This window comes from Ornithorhynchus anatinus, chromosome 19 (genome assembly GCF_004115215.2).
Source record: "Ornithorhynchus anatinus isolate Pmale09 chromosome 19, mOrnAna1.pri.v4, whole genome shotgun sequence".
Lineage (NCBI taxonomy): Eukaryota > Metazoa > Chordata > Mammalia > Monotremata > Ornithorhynchidae > Ornithorhynchus > Ornithorhynchus anatinus.
The window spans coordinates 288,720-305,390 of record NC_041746.1 but is presented as its reverse complement, the minus strand read 5'-3'; the positions used below and the strand labels follow the sequence as shown (position 1 = coordinate 305,390).

The 16,671-nt window shown below is 58.4% G+C and overlaps 2 protein-coding genes across 3 annotated transcripts; one reads left to right on the top strand and one right to left on the bottom strand.

The window, feature by feature from the left end:
- Window positions 1–1,171: 1,171 nt before the first annotated feature.
- On the top strand, window positions 1,172–5,563 carry PDCD2 (programmed cell death 2). Its single transcript, XM_029047415.2, has 7 exons — window positions 1,172–1,297; window positions 1,397–1,490; window positions 2,421–2,666; window positions 3,732–3,893; window positions 4,333–4,436; window positions 4,689–4,802; window positions 5,077–5,563. Exons 1-7 carry the CDS (start codon window positions 1,226–1,228, stop codon window positions 5,236–5,238), a joined length of 954 nt encoding a protein of 317 aa, XP_028903248.1. The 5' UTR covers window positions 1,172–1,225; the 3' UTR covers window positions 5,239–5,563.
- LOC100091633 (TATA-box binding protein) lies at window positions 5,341–16,671 on the bottom strand. 2 transcript variants are annotated; one of them, XM_029047416.2, is made up of 8 exons: window positions 16,550–16,671; window positions 10,722–10,930; window positions 9,472–9,821; window positions 8,514–8,601; window positions 7,415–7,506; window positions 6,712–6,879; window positions 5,966–6,060; window positions 5,341–5,843 (listed from the first exon to the last, which is right to left on the bottom strand). In XM_029047416.2, exons 2-8 carry the CDS (start codon window positions 10,773–10,775, stop codon window positions 5,764–5,766), a joined length of 927 nt encoding a protein of 308 aa, XP_028903249.1. In that variant the 5' UTR covers window positions 10,776–10,930; window positions 16,550–16,671; the 3' UTR covers window positions 5,341–5,763. The 2 variants fall into 2 exon arrangements, with proteins under 2 accessions (XP_028903249.1, XP_028903250.1); XM_029047417.2 differs by lacking the exon at window positions 16,550–16,671 and adding an exon at window positions 16,073–16,150.

Here is a 16,671-nt window from a genome sequence, read left to right as displayed (position 1 = left end):
CTTTGCTGTGTGACCTTGGGCAAGCTACTTAACTTCTTTGTACCTCAGTTCCCTCATCTGTAAAATGGGGAAGACTGTGAGCCCCACGTGGGACAACCTAATTACCTCGCATCTACCCCAGCGCTTGAGCAGTGCTTGGCACATAGTAAGCGCTTAACAAATGGCATTATTATTACTGTTATATTCAGGTTGTAATCAGGTTGTCCCATCTGAGGCTCACAGTCTTCATCCCCATTTTACAGATTGAGGTGCCTGAGGCCCAGAGAAGTGAAGTGACTGGCCCACAGTCACCCAGGTGACAGGTGGCATAGCTGGGATTCGAACCCATGACCTCTGACTCCCAAGCCCGGGCTCTTTCCACTGAGCCCCGCTGCTTCTCTATACGACTGAGTGAGTGAATGAATGAGTGAATGAATGAATGAATGAATGCACGACTTGAGGGGAGGTGCAGCGCCCCCTAGCGACCTATTTTTCTCCCCTCTACCCGTCAGGCCGCGCGTCGGGCCCTCGGCCGCCTCCTTTCCCGGCCTGCCCCGCGGCGGGCCCCGGCCCCCTCCTTTCCCGGCCTGCCCCGCGGCGGGCCCCGGCCCCCTCCTTTCCCGGCCTGCCCCGCGGCCGGCCCTGCCTCCTCCTCGGCTGTCAGTGGGGCCGTCCTGCCTTCTTCCCGGCCTGCCCCGCGGCGGGCCCTTGCCCCTGCTGCCTCCTCCTCCTCTCCCCTCTTCTTTCTCCTCCTCCTCTTCCTCTGTCTCCTCCTCTTTTTCTCCTCCTCCTCCTCTCTCCTCCTCTTTCTCCTCCTGTTCCTCCTCCCCCTCCTCTCTCCTCTTTCTCCTCCTGTTCCACCTCCTCCTCTTCCTCTGTCTCCTCCTCCTGTTCCTCCTCCTGTCTCCTCCTCTTCCTCCTCTTTTTCTCCTCCTCCTCCTCCTCTCTCCCCTCCTGTTCCTCCTCCTCCTCTCTCCTCTTTCTCCTCCTGTTCCACCTCCTCCTCTTCCTCTGGCTCCTCCTCCTGTTCCTCCTCCTGTCTCCTCCTCTTCCTCCTCTTTTTCTCCTCCTCTCTCCTCCTCTTTCTCCTCCTGTTCCTCTGTCTCCTCCTCCTGTTCCTCCTCCTCCGTCTCCTCCCCTTCCTCCTCTTTTTCTCCTCCTCTTCCTCCTCCTCCTCTTCCTCCTCCTCTTCCTCCTGCTGCCGCTGCCGCCGCTCCCGCCTCTCCCGCCTCCCGGGCGGTTGGGGATGGGGTTGGAGCTGGGCTTCGCCGAGGCGACCCCGGGCTGGCGGCTGCGGAGCGGCCACTTCCCCAGCAAGGTGGGCGGGCGGCCGGCGTGGCTGGGGGAGGACGGCCTGCCGGGCCCCGCCGCCCTGGGCTGCCCGCGCTGCCGCCAACCGCTCGCCTTCCTGCTGCAGCTCTACGCGCCGCTGCCCGACCCCCACCACGCCTTCCACCGCGCCCTCTTCGTCTTCGCCTGCCGGGACCCCGCCTGCTGCCTCGCCTTCCGCGGTACCGACCCTCGGCCCCCTCCCTTCTCCCTATGCTATCGTGAGAAGAATGCTGCGATTTGTTAAGCGCTTCCTCTGTGCACAGCACTGGTCTAGGCGCTGGGGGAGATACAGGGGAATCAGGGGGTCCCCCATGGGGCTCACAGTCTTCATCCCCATTTTCCAGATGAGGGACCTGAGGCCCAGAGAAGTGAATAATAATCATGTTGGTATTCGTTAAGCGCTTACTCTGTGCAGAGCACTGTTCTCAGCGCTGGGCTAGACACGGGGGAATCAGGTTGTCCCACGTGGGGCTCACAGTCTTAATCCTCATTTTACAGATGAGGTAACTGAGACCCAGAGAAGTGAAGTGACTGGCCCACAGTCACCCAGCTGACAAGTGGCGGCGCCGGGATTCGAACCCATGACCTCGGACTCCCAAGCCCGGGCTCTTTCCCCTGAGCCACAGTGCTTCTCTGTTAATAATGTTGGTATTTGTTAAGCGCTTACTCTGTGCAGAGCACTGTTCTCAGCGCTGGGGGAGATACAAGGTGATCAGGGTGTCCCACGTGGGGCGCTCAGTCTTCATCCCCATTTGACAGATGAGGTGCCTGAGGCCCAGAGAGGTGACGTGACTTGCCCACAGTCACCCAGCTGACAAGTGGCCGAGCCGGGCTTCGAACCCATGACCTCGGACTCCCAAGCCCGGGCTCTTTCCACTGAGCCACGCAGCTTCTCTGTTAAGCGCCCACTGTGGGCCAAGCGCTGTTCTCAGCCTTGCCCCGCCCTCGCCTCCTTCCTCCGGCCGTATTTATCAAGCGCCTCTTGCGTGCAGAGCACGAACCAAGGGCTTGGGAGAGGGCAGGGTGGCAGTAGAATGACAGGCCCTGCCCCCTCCCCGGGCCCCCCCCCCCCCCCCGGCCCCATCAGTAACCGTGGTTGTCCGTGCCAGTTTTCAGGAACCAGCTCCCCCGGAAAAACGCCTTCTACCCCTACGAGCCGCCGCCCGAAGAGGCTCCGCCGCCGGGAGCGGCCGCCGCGGTGCCCTCGCAGCTGGGCTCGGGGGTCTGGCTTTGCCGCGTGTGCGGCTGCCCGGGACCCAAGGCCTGTGCCCGCTGCCACCGGGCCCATTACTGCAGCAGACATCACCAGACCCTGGACTGGAAGATGGGCCACAAGCAGGCCTGCCCGCTGCCCGGTGAGCCCGCCGTCGGGGGGCACGACCCCGGCGGGCCGCGGACGGGGGTGCCACGCTCCGCCGCGGGCCGCGGGGCCGCCCTCCTCCCTGCCCACCCCCGTTGAGGTTGGCCGGACCCCCCGGGTGGGCCCAATATGTCAGGACCCGAACCCGCAGTCTGAAAAGTGCGGAGACTCGTTACTGCCTAGAGGCCCCATCCAGCAACCCGTTAGAGATGAGTTAATGTTAGTAATAATGTTGGTGTTTGTTAAGCGCTTACTAGGTGCAGAGCACTGTTCTAAGCGCCGGGGTGGACACGGTAATCAGGTTGTCCCACATGAGGCTCACAGTCTTCATCCCCATTTTACAGATGAGGGAACTGAGGCGTAGAGAAATCAAGTGACTTGCCCACAGTCACACAGCTGACAAGTGGCAGAGTGGGGATTTGAACCCATGACCTCTGACCCCCCAAGTCCGGGCTCTTTCCACTGAGCCATGCTGCTTTTAATAACTATGGTGCTGGTTAAGCGCTTATTATGTGCCAGGCACTGTATTGACCACTGGGGTGGATCCAAGCCAATCAGGTTGAGCACATTACCCGTTTCACAGTCTCAATCCCCATTTTACAGATGAGGTCACGGAGGCCCAGAGAAGTGAAGTGACTCGCCCAAGGTCACACAGCACACATGCGGAGGAGCTGGGATTAGAACCCGCAACCTCCTGACTCCCAGGCCTGGGCTGTATCCACTATGCCGTGCTGATTCTCTCCCCTCTCCCCACCTGCCTTCAAAATGGCGAGGCCGCAGCCAACCTCGTTGAGCCACCGCCGAGTGTTTTAGAAACAATAACCCTGCGGTGCAGACGAGTGCGAGAGGGATTTGAGGACTGTTATTGCCCAGATCACGGCAAGACTTAACACCGTCCGGTCCTTCCCATTCCTCCGCTGACCGCGCTGGGCTCGGGGGCCGGGGCAGGAGGGGCTTTCACCTGCCCCTGGAGGCCGTCAGGCCCAAGGTAGGGACGCCTGGTCCGTGTGTTCTGGGGTGGGCCAGAGGTGCCTGGCTGACTTGGGAAACGTTCTTCTAGAGGACCTGGATGGAGCCATCCCAGACCACCAATTCCTTTTCCCGGAGTACGAAATCGTGATAGAAGCAGAAGAGCCCGATTCGGATGGCGAGGGCGAGGAGGATGGTGACGTGGGCGGCGTGGAAGACTCTGCTGCGGACCCAGAGCTCCCGGGCTCCCTGGGTAAGGGGCGCCTTTTGGGGAAGCAACTTGGGTACCTGGTTGAAGATATGTTCTGCTGACACTCCCCAAGGCCAAAGAGCAGGCTGGGGTGGTGGGGTGGGCCCCGAGCTGAGAAACGTGGGCTCCTGTGGGCAGGATTGTGTCCGTCTGTTGTTATCCGCTCAAGCGCTCAATAGGGTGCTTTGCACGCAGTAAGCACTAAATACATACAGCTGAATGAAAGGACAGTGGTTGTGTCGGGGGAGAGGCGGGCCACTTGGCTGATTTGATTTTTCCCTGCTGCTCCCGGGCACAGGCGCTCCCGAATTTCACTGACGAGGAGCGCCGAGGGTGGGTGATGTCTCAGGAGAGGCCGGGGCCCGCTGGTTGCTCACTTCATTTCCTCCCCTGGAGGAGCCGGGGGCGCTCGGGGCTGAGACGCTTTCTGGGTTTATCTCAGGAGAAGCTCCCGAGGCAGCCCTGGATGCTCTGGCCAAGCACGAGTCCAGAGAAGACAGGATCTTCCAGCAGTTTAAAGCTAAAACTGAGCGGGAGCCCGAACAGGTAGGAGGAAAATCCAATGTCCCGGGAGCCGCCTTCTCCCCAGGACCCCGTGCTTGTGGTGATTGGCTGGGGTGGAGATGGACCTGGGGCGCCCCGGGGCTTTCCTTCAGACCCCCCTCCTCCCTCCTAAGCTCTGAGTTGAAGCGTCCGGGGGAGCAGGTGCATGGTGGGGACGGAGGCGTCGGGTGAAGGGGAGCTTGTCGCTGTGAATCCCCCCACCCCCACCCCGTGTCTTGTGGCTACCCATTTCAGATTCTCAGGTACGGCAGAGGCGTTGACCCGCTCTGGATCTCCGGAGAAGGCATCCCGCAAGAGAAAGATATTCCCCCTTGCCCGTGTGGGGCCAGGAGGGAGTTTGAATTCCAGGTAGGAGCCTGGGGCGGTCTGGTTTGGGGATCGTTGGCAGGACCCAGGGCTCTGCCCCCTTTTCCATCAGTGCCACCCCCCTCCCTCCCAGCCACCCAGCAGAGGGGTACAGAAAGCCCTGAGAGCGGCCAGAAACGGGGTCCAGACCCATTCCCCTGCAGGGTGTCACCATCCCTGGCATAGGGAAGGGCTTCAGCTACCTCAGGGGATCCATTCCCACCTCGGGACAAGTAGGTAGCCCCAGCCCTCCCACCTCTCACCCTTCCTTCCTCAGGTCATGCCTCAGCTCCTCAACTACCTGAAGGCTGACCGACTGGGCACGAGCCTGGACTGGGGGGTGCTGGCCGTCTACACTTGCGCCCGCAGCTGCAGCCTGGCTACCACCCACTACATCGAAGAGTTCATCTGGAAGCAAGACGTGGCGGGATCCGCCTGACGCAGCAGGGCCCCACTCCCAACGTGCAGGGTCAGGATGAGTGGCACCAGAGCCCCTCCAGCTCGGCCCCAACCACCCCTCAGCTGAACGGACTCCTACCGGTTTAAAAAGCATTCGTTTATTAAACAGAAGGCGCCAAGGGCCCGTGGGACCAACCGCTGCACGCAGATGGGGCCGTGCCCGGGGCCGTGCCCCCGCCCGGCCTGGCAGCTTGGTCGCTCCGAGGTCCCTGCTGGAATGGTGAACACTGAAGCCCCCCTGGGTCAGGGAAGGGGGTGGGAGGGCCTGTAAATACCCAATATAAATAAAGTCAACACTGCACCGAGCAGTCCTCTGAAAGCAACTCACCGCCCGGAAGGAGGTTCCGGTGGAAATATGGCACGGCCCCTGGCGTTCCGGGAAAGGGGCTCAGCTTCGCCCAGAGTCTCTGTCTCCGGTCCCGCCGGCGCCCCCAGATAATACCATTTTACAGTGTACCAAAAACAACGTGTGAACAGAGGTGAGCGGGGCGGCGGGGGGAAGCCGTTACGTCGTCTTCCTGAAGCCTTTGAGAATGGGGTAGATGTTTTCGAATGCCTCGTAGATTTCTGCTCTGACCTTGGCACCTGGGGGGGGGGGGGGGGGGAGGAGAGAGAGGAGGGAGGGGACGTCCGGCTCAGACGGAGCAGCTCCGACCTCGGGCTGGAGCCGTCTCCACCCGGCGGCAGCCCAGACGCGCCCCACTTACCCGTTAAAACAACTTTTCCAGAAACAAAAATCAGGAGGACGATTCTGGGTTTGATCATCCTATAGATCAAACCTGGAAATAGCTCCGGCTCGTAACTGGAAACGAAAGGGGAAAAGGACAGGTGAGAGGCCATGACTGTGGCATCTGCTGGGGGGAAGGGGGTATTCAGGACAGCATGCTCAACAACCACCTGGTCTGCCCAGAATAATAATAATAATGTTGGTATTTGTTAAGCGCTTACTATGTGCCAAGCACTGTTCTAAGCATTGGGGTAGATACAAAGTAATCAGCCTGGCTTAGTGGAAAGAGCCAGGGCTTGGGAGTCAGAGGTCACAGGTTCTAATCCCAGCTCTGCCGCCTGTCAGCTCTGTGACCTTAGACAAGTCACCTAACTTCTCTGTGCCTCAGTGTCCTCATCTGTAAAATGGAGATGAGTGTGAGCCCTATGTGGGATGACCTGATTACCTCGTATCTACCCCAGAATCCTTCCACCGGAGCCTTAGGTCATGGAGGGATTGTGGGGAAACCAGGAAGAAAGGAGGTCCCACCAAACCTGCCCCCAGTCCAAGACGCTCCCCGGCTCCGAGCTGAGCCAAGGCCAACGTTTCCATCCGTTCTCCTCCTCCGTCCACTCTGCGGCAGCTCGGGCGGAAGGCAAAGAGCCGACGCTCCAGGGTGGCGCTCTGCTCAGACTCGTGGATGGAGCTGGTGAGGGGGAACCCAGACGGGCCGGCGGGCCCACTTACCTGCTGAACTGCTGGTGGGTCAGCACCAGGCCCTCGAGCCGGATGGGAAACTTCACGTCGCAGCTGCCCACCATGTTCTGAATCTTAAAATCCAAGAACTTGGCTGGGAAGCCCAGCTTCTGCACTACTCTGGCATACTTCCTGGCTGCCAGCCTGGACTGCTCCTCACTAGATAGAGAAAAGCGCGGTTACTTCTCCCAGAAGAGAGAGTGCCTTGGAAAGCAAAAGCAACCCATAGAATAATTTGGTCGAGGGGCAACTTCCTCCGCTTTCTGCCCTGTGCCAGCAAGTCAGCAATCAATCGATGGTATTTAGGGGATGCGGAGCATCAGCCTGAGCGCTTGGAAAAGCACACTAGGTTAGAGTTGATAGGCAGGCTCTCTGCCCACGAGGATCTTAACTGGGGTCTGCTGCTTCTGGCTTCAGACCGCCAGCCTCGGCACAGGATGGGGGTGGCGGTTTTCGCAAGCCAGCCAGCCAACGGTCAGTGCCGGGGCGGTCTCTCCAGGACCGTCCTAGGGACTGAATTCAAGCCCAGGGTAAGGCATTCCAACGTCCCCGCTGGCCAGCCCTGACGGACCGATGGGCCACGGGAGCCCGGCTCAGAGAGTCGGGACACGGACCACACCCACGTCTCCCTGTCACATCCAACTGCCCACACACCGTGAATGGAAGACCGCTCCCGGCAGCCCGTCATACCGACCTCTTGGCCCCCGTGCACACCATCTTTCCCGAGCTGAAGATCAGTGCTGTCGTGCGGGGCTCTCTTATCCTCATGATGACGGCAGCGAAACGCTGAAATGTGAAATCGGCAAGGGTTGGCGGCGCCCCAGCTGCCAGAGCCACTCGCTAGCCCGGGTCGCGGGCTCTGGCGGCTGCGGACCCTCACGAGGCATCCCGGACCGCACCCGGGCCAACAGCAGCATTGGAGCCGGCGGGGAAAGAACTCCAGACTCCTGAGAAATGAACGAGCCCATCACACGCAACAATAACAACGGTAATGGGGGGGGGGGGGGGGTGTAGTATTTTAAGCACTGCTGGGGTTGATATGACAATCAAATCAGACCCAATCCCTGAACCACATGGGGCTCCCGGTCTAGGTAGAAGGGAGAACAACTATTTAACCCCCATTTTATAGCTGAGGAAACAGGCACAGAGGTTAAATGATTTGCTCAAGGTCACTCAGCAGGAAAGTGGCAGAGCTGGGATTAGAATCCAGTTCTCCTCCCTCCCAGGCCTGAACTCTAATTATAACCATGTTAGGGGGTTTTGGTAAGGGCCTACTTACTGCCAAGCGCTGGGGTAGATACAATCAAATCAGATCAGTCCTGGTAGAAAATGTGCAGGCCTGGGAGTCAGAGGCTCTAGGTTCTAATCCTGCCTCCATCACTTCAATCAATCGTATTTATAGAGCACTTATTGTGTGCAGGGCACTGTACTAGGCGCTTGGGAGAGTATAACACAACAATATAACAGACACATTCTTCCCTGGCCATTAGGTGCCAAATGGGAGTACTTGCGTAAACCGCTTAACTTTTCAGTACCTCAGTTCCCTCATCTGTAGAACGGGGATTCAATGCCTTGAGATCCCCAGGTGGGACAGGGATTGGGTCTAACCCCATTATCTTGTGACTGCTCGGGACACGCCTCCCCCGCAACTGTCCACCTCCCACCACCCAAGAATATTTTCTCCCAAACGAGAAAAGCGCCGGCTACGGCAGGCCCTCGTTGGAGTGCCCGCCGGCTCACAAATCTGGACCGGGCCAGCCCGAGGGCTGAGGCTGACCCGCACCCTTTCTCACCTTGGGGTTGTACTCAGCATTGCGAGCCCGGAGAGCGATGGTTTTCAGGTCGAGTTTGCAGCCGAGGTTGACCGTGGACACGATATTCCTGTGAGGAAGGCATGGAGAAAACCTGCGTCACTCTGACGGTCTTAGGGGCTTCGCCGCGAGCCTGTTTCGCATGCCCCGCTTGCCACCGCACCAAGATCTCCGCCCTGGTCTGCCGACCAGGCTGGTGCCCAGGAAAGGCTGCTGTCTTATCACGTCACTCTGGCAACGCTGGGTCAGTGAGCAATGGGCTTCGAATTCCTGAGGCCCCTCATTCTTTGGAATCGATCGATTCATTCATCGACGGCATTCCCTTACTCAGACCGGGAGCCCCATGTGGGTCGGGGATTGTTTCTCACTTGATCTACCCCCGTGCTCAGTATTCAGTCCTCAGGACATAGTAAGTGCATAACAAATAACCTAATTATAAATTCTTCTCCAAGGGCTTACTGGGTACGGAGCACTACACTGAGCACTTGAGATTTGGGAAAACTCGACGGGCACGTTTGACTGGGAAGCGCCCCATCCCTCCTCCCCCCAACCTCCGATTTCCTCATTCCCCACCCTCCCGCCCCAACACGCACACACCGGTGCAGAGGAAGAAGAGGATGGAGGGGTTGGGGAAGGAAAGAGGGAAGAAGAGGTGAGGAAGCTGAGCCCGGTCCCCTCCTGGGAGTGAGCGCCCTGCTCTTCTTGATGTTAGCGTTGGGAGTTTACCCTGCTCTGTCTGACCTCCCCCTGCACCACACCCCCGGCTCGTTCATTCAGGCTCCCCCCGGCACCGGTGCTGACGTGTCGCCACCATCACCCAAGGGCCCAGCCAGGTCTTCTCCCCTTCCAGGACGGACAGGGCCGGCGCCTACCGGGAGCAGGTGAGGAGCGGGGAGGAGAGAAGGGAGGAAGCCGGAGGGACGAGGCCCCGGACACTCACTGCAGCTGAGGCACAATTCCCGAGCTCTCGGACGCAGGCGTGGCGGGCGTGATGGGCGTCATCGGGGTCATCGGGGACGGGTACAGGGGGGTGGTGCCGGGCAAGGGGGCGGTCGTAAGAGTCTGTGAGTGGAAGAGCTGCGGGGTTTGGCCGGAGGCCCCTGCGGGGGCCTGCTGAGCGGTGGCCGCCTGCTGTTGCTGCTGCTGTTGTTGCTGCTGCTGCTGCTGCTGCTGCCGCTGCTGCTCCTCCAGCAGAGACAAACTGTTGGAGCTCTGGACCGGCTGTGGCGTCAGCCCGGTGCCGTAGGGCATCATGGGGCTGAAGATGGGGATTCCCGGCGTCATGGCGCCCTGTGTGGATGGGGAGAACGGATGGATGGGGGTCAGACTCGGGGGGAGGGCTGTCGACGGGGCGCGCATTGCAAGGAAGAGCCCCCCGAGGGCGGCCAGGGAAGACTCAAGATCTTTGGGAGTCCTCATGTTTTAGCTCAGCCCCGGCTCTGGGGCCCTGCCCTGGACCAACCCCAAGGCCCTCATTCTGGGGCTCCCATGGACACAGAGCAACTCGCCACGCCGTGAACGCCGGGCACCGAAGGCAGGGGCAGCTGCCAGCACGTGTCCTTGGGCTCTTCCTGACCACCGAGTTCCAGGAGAGCCCGAGTCTGAACCCTCAACCCTGAGGGTGGACAGCAGGGGCAGTTCTCCACTGGGGGACAGGAGGTCTCGGGGAGACTTCCGGCTCCAGCCTCCAGCGGAGGCAAAGGGCTGGCGTGCGACGGCACAGAAATGGGACCATTCAGCATTTTCAGCCGGGGATGAGGGAGAAAGCAATTTCTCCCACGTCCGACACGACCCCAGTCGTTATCCTCGTGGGGTCATCTCCTCCCTCTTTATTCCGAGGGTTCAGTACGGTGCCGTTTCCCTCCCAAAGCTCCAAACCCGGCCCGAAGGAGGAGATCGGCCCGGGGACGGATAGACAGATGGTACGTATCCGGGACACGCCTCCCCATGCCCCGCACCCCTGGGAAAGACAGGACAGCTAAGACTTTCCTTCCCTGGTGGGAAGGCCTCGTTTGGCCGTTGACAGCCCAGGGGCTCCCAAAGGCAGATCGGTGCCAGCAGGAAGCTTCGGTGCAGCTTGAAAACCAGGGCAATGGATCTCTGGGGCCAGTAGCCATGAATTTCTGGAGGTGACGGCGGCGTCATGCCCCTCTACCCCATGGACCCCCTCTCCTCGGCCAGGGGCATTACCTGTGGGGAGGCCAAGCCCTGAGCGTAGGGGGGCAGGCTGTTGTTTTGATCCATGGAGCTCCCTTCCTTCTCCAACAAGCAAGAAATACTTCCACCGGGTCCCCTCCGTTCGGTTTCGCTTTGTTCTACAAAATTCTGCGAGTCGGCGCTTCTCGGCTCCTCCTGAAACTCGGCGGGGGCATCCGCTCCAGAAAAAGATGGTTTTGAACCTAATGGGGAGAGAGCACAGACAAGTCTCCTGATATCCTTCACGCCATCGACACACACATCTTCGGAAAGATCCAGTTCACGTACGTAAACCCTTTTCTGCCTGCCCCAACCTGCTGCCTCGATAATCCCACGTAGAGTTTCCACCGCACACACCCTCCGTAACGCACCAAATAGCAGCGGTGAGTGTGGGCGACTTTCCCAAAGAGAAACAAGTCCCGGCTCCACAGTAAAAATGCCACTGTGTCCTCGTGGCTGCCGCTGGGACACAGACAGATCAGGGTCAGGCAAGAAATGAAAAACTCCATCCTAGAGTCTTCAGTCAGTTGGCCGGCTGGCAAAGTCCCTTGGCCTAAAATTCCTAGATAGGACGGGCTGTGGGTGATGCATCCTGGAGTGAGACTGTGGAGAATGGACTTTTTTTTTTAACCAGTTATCGCTTTCTCTCCCCCCACCCTCCCCACCCTTTCAAAGGCTGTCTGGTAAAAACGGCACCATTGGCAATTTGATTAGACTACCGCTCACCCTCTATTGGGGGTTTCGACACGTCTGTCACGATAAACTACCGACCAGAGTTTCAGCTCAAGTCGCCTAAACCTGAGGACGTTGACGCTTAAGAGGAGACAGGAGAATCTTTGGCGCCCAATCGTTTTCATCTTTTTTCTGGGCCGAAGTCAAATTATTTTAAGAAAATGGCCACCACGCTATTGTTCAAGACCTTCCTTCCAAGTCCAAGACTCCCGACTGCAGCCACCCACAGATTACAGGTACTATGGGACTGCTAGATGCCTGACCCCCCACCCAGGCAGGACTTCAATCACCCCATGATACAACCACCCTGGGGAATCGCTCCGCTCAATCAAATGTATCTACTGAGCCCTTACTATGTGCAGTGCACTGTATTAAGAGCTTAGAAGAATAAAATACAACAGAATTAGCAGACACATTCCTTGCCCCATAACAGCCTTCGTTGTGGGAAAGGAATGTGTCTGTTTATTGTTGTATCGTACTCTCCCAAGTGTTTAGTACAGTTCTCTGCAAGGTTAGCGCTCAATAAATGCGATTGAATGAATGAGCTTACCGCCTAGAGGGGGAAACAGACATTAATATAAGCATCATACTAAAAAGGCCTCCGTTGTTTGAGGCGGCGCGTTGTTTGAGCCTCTCGTACCCCCAACTGGCTCGATGCTCTGGCCAAGCAGAGAATCCCTCCTCACCCCTCCCTGGCTGGGCTGACCTCGAACAGTCGACAGCGAATGGCTCTCGGAGGAAGTCTGGCCCACAGCCCGGGTCAGACGGTCGAAGCCACAAAGAGACCTCCCACCCTCCACCCCCGCGGCCCCCAAGCAGACCGTCGAAGATGTGGCTGAACGGAGACACAACTCCACTACTCAATTTAGATACAGACGACGTCGCTGCGTTGTTGCATCTCATTCAGAGGAGTCGCTCGCCAAAATTCAGTAATGGAAAAGCTTTATCACAAAAAGCCAAAACAGGGAGAAGCTAGTTGCTCCATCGCCAGCTAAAATCTTGGAATGGAGATCTTGCACCTACTTTCCAGAAAACAGCTGTATTCTTGAAATGGAGATCTTGTACCTACTTTCCACAAAGCAGGTGTATTTCTGAAAGCGACTGAAGCAGCAGGCTCAGAGAGAGCGGCTCAGAGCCCTCTTAACTATCTACCCTCTTCTCCTACTGTAGCCCAGCTCGCACCCTGTGTTCCTCTCAAGTTAATTTCATCCTTGGGCCTTGCTCTCGGTTCTCTGGCCTCCAAAGTCCTGTTTCCCATTCTTCCTCCTGCCTGGAGCGCTCTCCCCACCCCTTCACGTCAGTGAGATCCCACCTCTCCCCATCTTCTGAGCACTGCTGAAATCCCACCTCTTCCAGGTGGTCTTCCCCGATTTTCTCTTCCCCAGAACACCCTCCCAACTGGTGCAACTCAGCACATGTGCTCAGAGCCCCTCAAGAGCTCTTCCGTACTTGTCCGCTCTACTCTTTAGGCAGTTACTCTTCCACCTGCCCAATTTGCTATTCTCCTCTCTCTTCCCCTGCTGCACGTATCTGGGGAAGTCCAGTCACTTCCCCGGGCCCCTCGGTTTCCTCATCTGTAAAACAGGGATTTAACTGCCCAACCTCCCTCTGGCTTCGACTGGGCGCTCCACGTGGGAAGGAACAGTGCCTGTGACCTGACGATCTTGTATCTTCCCCAGCGCCTGACACACAGTAAGCCCTCGGCAAATACCACAATTATTCTTATCGCAGAAAGCGACAAGGCAAAAATCAGAGAGAATCCTCGGGGCGACCTTTGCTTGTTTGGGTTGCCAGAGCCCCCGGAGCCGAGGGGCTCGAGAGTGGAGGAAGGGTGAGAAATCGAGAGGAAGAACAAGGGATGACGGAGCAGGAAAAGGAATGGGAAGATGGAGAGCCGAGGAGAGCCGGCCCCCGCCACCTGACCCGGGGAAGAAGCAGTGGTCTCGCGGAGTCTGGCAGGGAGGGGAAGGGAAGAAAGGCAGCAGAAGACAGGGAAGAGGGCAAAGGGCAAAGCCTGTGGGAGGCGGAAAGGGGAGGGGAAATGAGGGAGGCCGGGTTGCCGGGAGAACGCCGCTGGGCAAGGGGAGGCAAACCTTCCGATGAAGGGTAATTGGAATTTTCTTTAAAATTAAAATCATCTGCACACCCATCCTTCAGGTAGGGAATGGGCCATTCAACCTCCACTAACTCTGCAGCAGCAGCAACAGTGAGACCTGAGGCTGGGTAAGGGCGGGCGCCTCGGGGAACCCGAGGGTCAAGCTGGAGGTGAGGAGGGATGAGAGAGAGGGCAGGCAGGGATGAGGGCAGCAGTGGGGAGTTTGGGTATGCAGGGGCTCCGTTTTATTGCGGTTAGTAAGCCCGAGTCCATGACCTCGTGGGGCTCTAGGTCGGAGATTAAGTCCCGGTAAGTCAGCGGTGTCCTTCCCTTTCGTGGTCACTTTCCCGCTCTGGGAAAGGACCCCCTCGGCCCCCCCACCGTCACTTCTCCAATTTGCTCCCCCGACACCAAGTCCAGGCTGTGCTCTCGGTGGGCGTCGGCAAGCATGGCTGGATCCGGTCACGCCCATGCCAGCGACAGGCACCCGGCCCTTCCAGGGATGGAGACAGCTTAACCGAAAAGGGCTGCCCGGTTTACTGAACGTATCGAGGGAAACCGAGCAGCCGCTGTATGTTTGGAACAGCAGGAGACCTTCCTACGTGGGACTGGACACCAAGAGACTGGAACACATTCCACTAGTGTGCCCGGGTGGCAGTGGGAATAATGCCACGTCTCCTGTGGAGAATTAACACCAGAAGCTCGATGCCCTGCTCGCACGTGAGTAGAGAACGAATGTTTCTTTTAAAGATGAAAACGTTGGTGTGTAACAATGCAGAACTTGGCACCTGCCACGTCCTTAGAGGGGGAAGCAGTCAAGCTTAGTGCCTGGCCAGCAATGAACCCAGAGGAGCCTGTGTGAGACCAGACTGAGCTCCCCCAACCTTCCCTCTGCTCCTCCCCCTTCCCCTCATCACTGTGCTCATCTGTATATATCATTTATTACCCTATTTATTTTGTTAATGAGGTGTACATCCCCTTGATTCTATTTATCTTGATAATGTTGTCTTGTTTTTATTTTGTTCCGTTTTGCTCTGCCGTCTGTCTCCCCCGATGAGACTGTGAGCCTGTCACTGGGCGGGTACGGTCTCTAATCTGTTGCCATATTGCCCATTCCGAGCGCTTAGTCCAGTGCTCTGCACACTGTCGGCGCTCAATAAATACTCTTGAATGAACGAATGAAAGAAATGAAATGAATGAGACCACAGAAACCAAGGCCAACGCCTCGGCCGGATCGATGGCAGGGAAGTGACTTGTGGATGCAGGGGGAGGCAAATCTTCCGATGAAGGGTAATTGGAATTTTCTTTAAAATTAAAATCATTGCCCACCCATCCTTCAGGTAGGGGAATGGGTCATTCAACCTCCACTAACTCTTCCCTCAGTGACCCAGCATGGTCCCCCCGGTACCCCAATTCTCCTTTCCTGACTCTCCTGAGTAATTGAGCACAGACTATTCAACGCACTTGATTCTCACCTATCCTCGACTCTCCCCATGGTGATCCAGGATGGCCCATCCATCACTCTGCCTCTCCTCCCCCAGTGACCCAGCACAGACCACCCAACCCCTCTGCCCACCCTCCCCTCTCCCCCCACCATGCAGCCCGGACCAACCAAACCCCGCCCGAGTCTCGCCTCTCCACTCCCGACTCTCTCCCCCAGTGACTCCATCACGGACCACCCAACAACCCTGAGAAGCAGCGTGGCTCGGTGGAAAGAGCCTGGGACCCAGAGGTCGTGGGTTCTAATCCCGCCTCCAGCACCTGTCAGCTGGGTGACCTTGGGCCAGTCGCTTCACTTCTCTGGGCCTCAGTCCCCTCATTTGGAAAAGGGGGATGAAGATGGGGAGCCCCGCGTGGGACCACCCGATGACCTCGTATCCTCCCCAGCGCTTAAAACGGTGCTTTGCACCCGGTAAGCAGTGGGGCTCGGTGGAAAGAGCCCGGGCTTTGGAGTCAGAGGTCATGGGTTCGAATCCCTGCCCCGCCACTTGTCAGCTGTGTGACTGTGGGCAAGTCACTTCACTTCTCTGGGCCTCAGTGACCTCGTCTGGAAAATGGGGATTAACTGTGAGCCTCACGTGGGACAACCTGATTCCCCTGTATGTCCCCCAGCGCTTAGAACAGTGCCCTGCACATAGTCAGCGCTTAACAAATACCAACATTATTCTTATTAACAAAAACCATCATTATTATCCTCCGGGCCTCAGTTCTCTCATCTGTAAAATGGAGACGGAGGTTGTGAGTCCCGCGTGGGACCACCCGAAGACCTCGTATCGTCCCCAGCGCTTAGAACGGTGCTTGGCACATAGGAAGCGCTTAACAAATACCATCATTATTGTCCTCTGGGCCTCAGTTCTCTCATCTGGAAAATGGAGATGAAGATTGTGAGTCCCGTGTGGGACCACCCGATGACCTTGTATCCTCCCCGGCGCTTAGAAGGGTGCTTCGGTCAAGCGCTTACCAAATGCCATCGTTATTATTATTATTGTTTGTCCCGGAGGGCCGGCCCGGGCCCTACCTGTGCCTGTCCCTCCCTGGCTGCCGTCCAGCCCCGCCGCCCCCGACGCAGACACCCCACCGGCGGGGGGCGGGGATGGGGGTCTCCTGAGGGGATCGTGCTGAGGGGATCGTGAGGGGAGGGGGAGGGGATCATGGTGAGGGGATGATCATGGTGAGGGGATGATCATGGTGAGGGGATGATCATGGTGAGGGGATGATGGGGGGAAGGGGATGGGGGGGTGGGGGGGGGATCATGGTGAGGGGATGATGATGAGGGGGATCATGATGGTGGGGGGGATGATGACGGGGGGATGGTGAAGGGGGAGATGGTGGGGAGGGGATGATGGTGGGGGGGATGATGGTGGGGGGGACGACGGTGAGGGGATGGGGGGGGGCGGGGGCAGGGCCGGTCCTGGCCGCCTCGAGGCGCCCGCGCGCTTCTCCTCGCTCCTCCCGGCCCGGCCCGCCCCCGATCGGAGGGTCGGAGCCGCCATACCTGAGGCCCGCGAGGAGCAGGAGGACGAGGAGATGGAGGCCGCCGGGGTGGGTCCGGAACCAGCCGCCTCAGCGAGCGAGCGAGCGAGCGTCCGTCCGTCCGTCCGTCCGTTCGTCCGCTCG

Bases quoted from the DNA above. Each gene is read 5' to 3' on its own strand.
- PDCD2 (XM_029047415.2), top strand. From the start codon at position 1,226: ATGGGGTTGGAGCTGGGCTTCGCCGAGGCGACCCCGGGCTGGCGGCTG. The intron at 2,667-3,731 runs GTGAGCCCGCCG...ACGTTCTTCTAG, and splicing joins GCAGGCCTGCCCGCTGCCCG to AGGACCTGGATGGAGCCATC. The intron at 4,803-5,076 runs GTAGGAGCCTGG...TTCCTTCCTCAG, and splicing joins GGAGGGAGTTTGAATTCCAG to GTCATGCCTCAGCTCCTCAA.
- LOC100091633 (XM_029047416.2), bottom strand. From the start codon at position 10,775: ATGGATCAAAACAACAGCCTGCCCCCCTACGCTCAGGGCTTGGCCTCC. The intron at 6,880-7,414 runs GTCGGTATGACG...TTCTCTATCTAG, and splicing joins GTGTGCACGGGGGCCAAGAG to TGAGGAGCAGTCCAGGCTGG. The intron at 6,061-6,711 runs GTAAGTGGGCCC...TTTCGTTTCCAG, and splicing joins ACCCACCAGCAGTTCAGCAG to TTACGAGCCGGAGCTATTTC.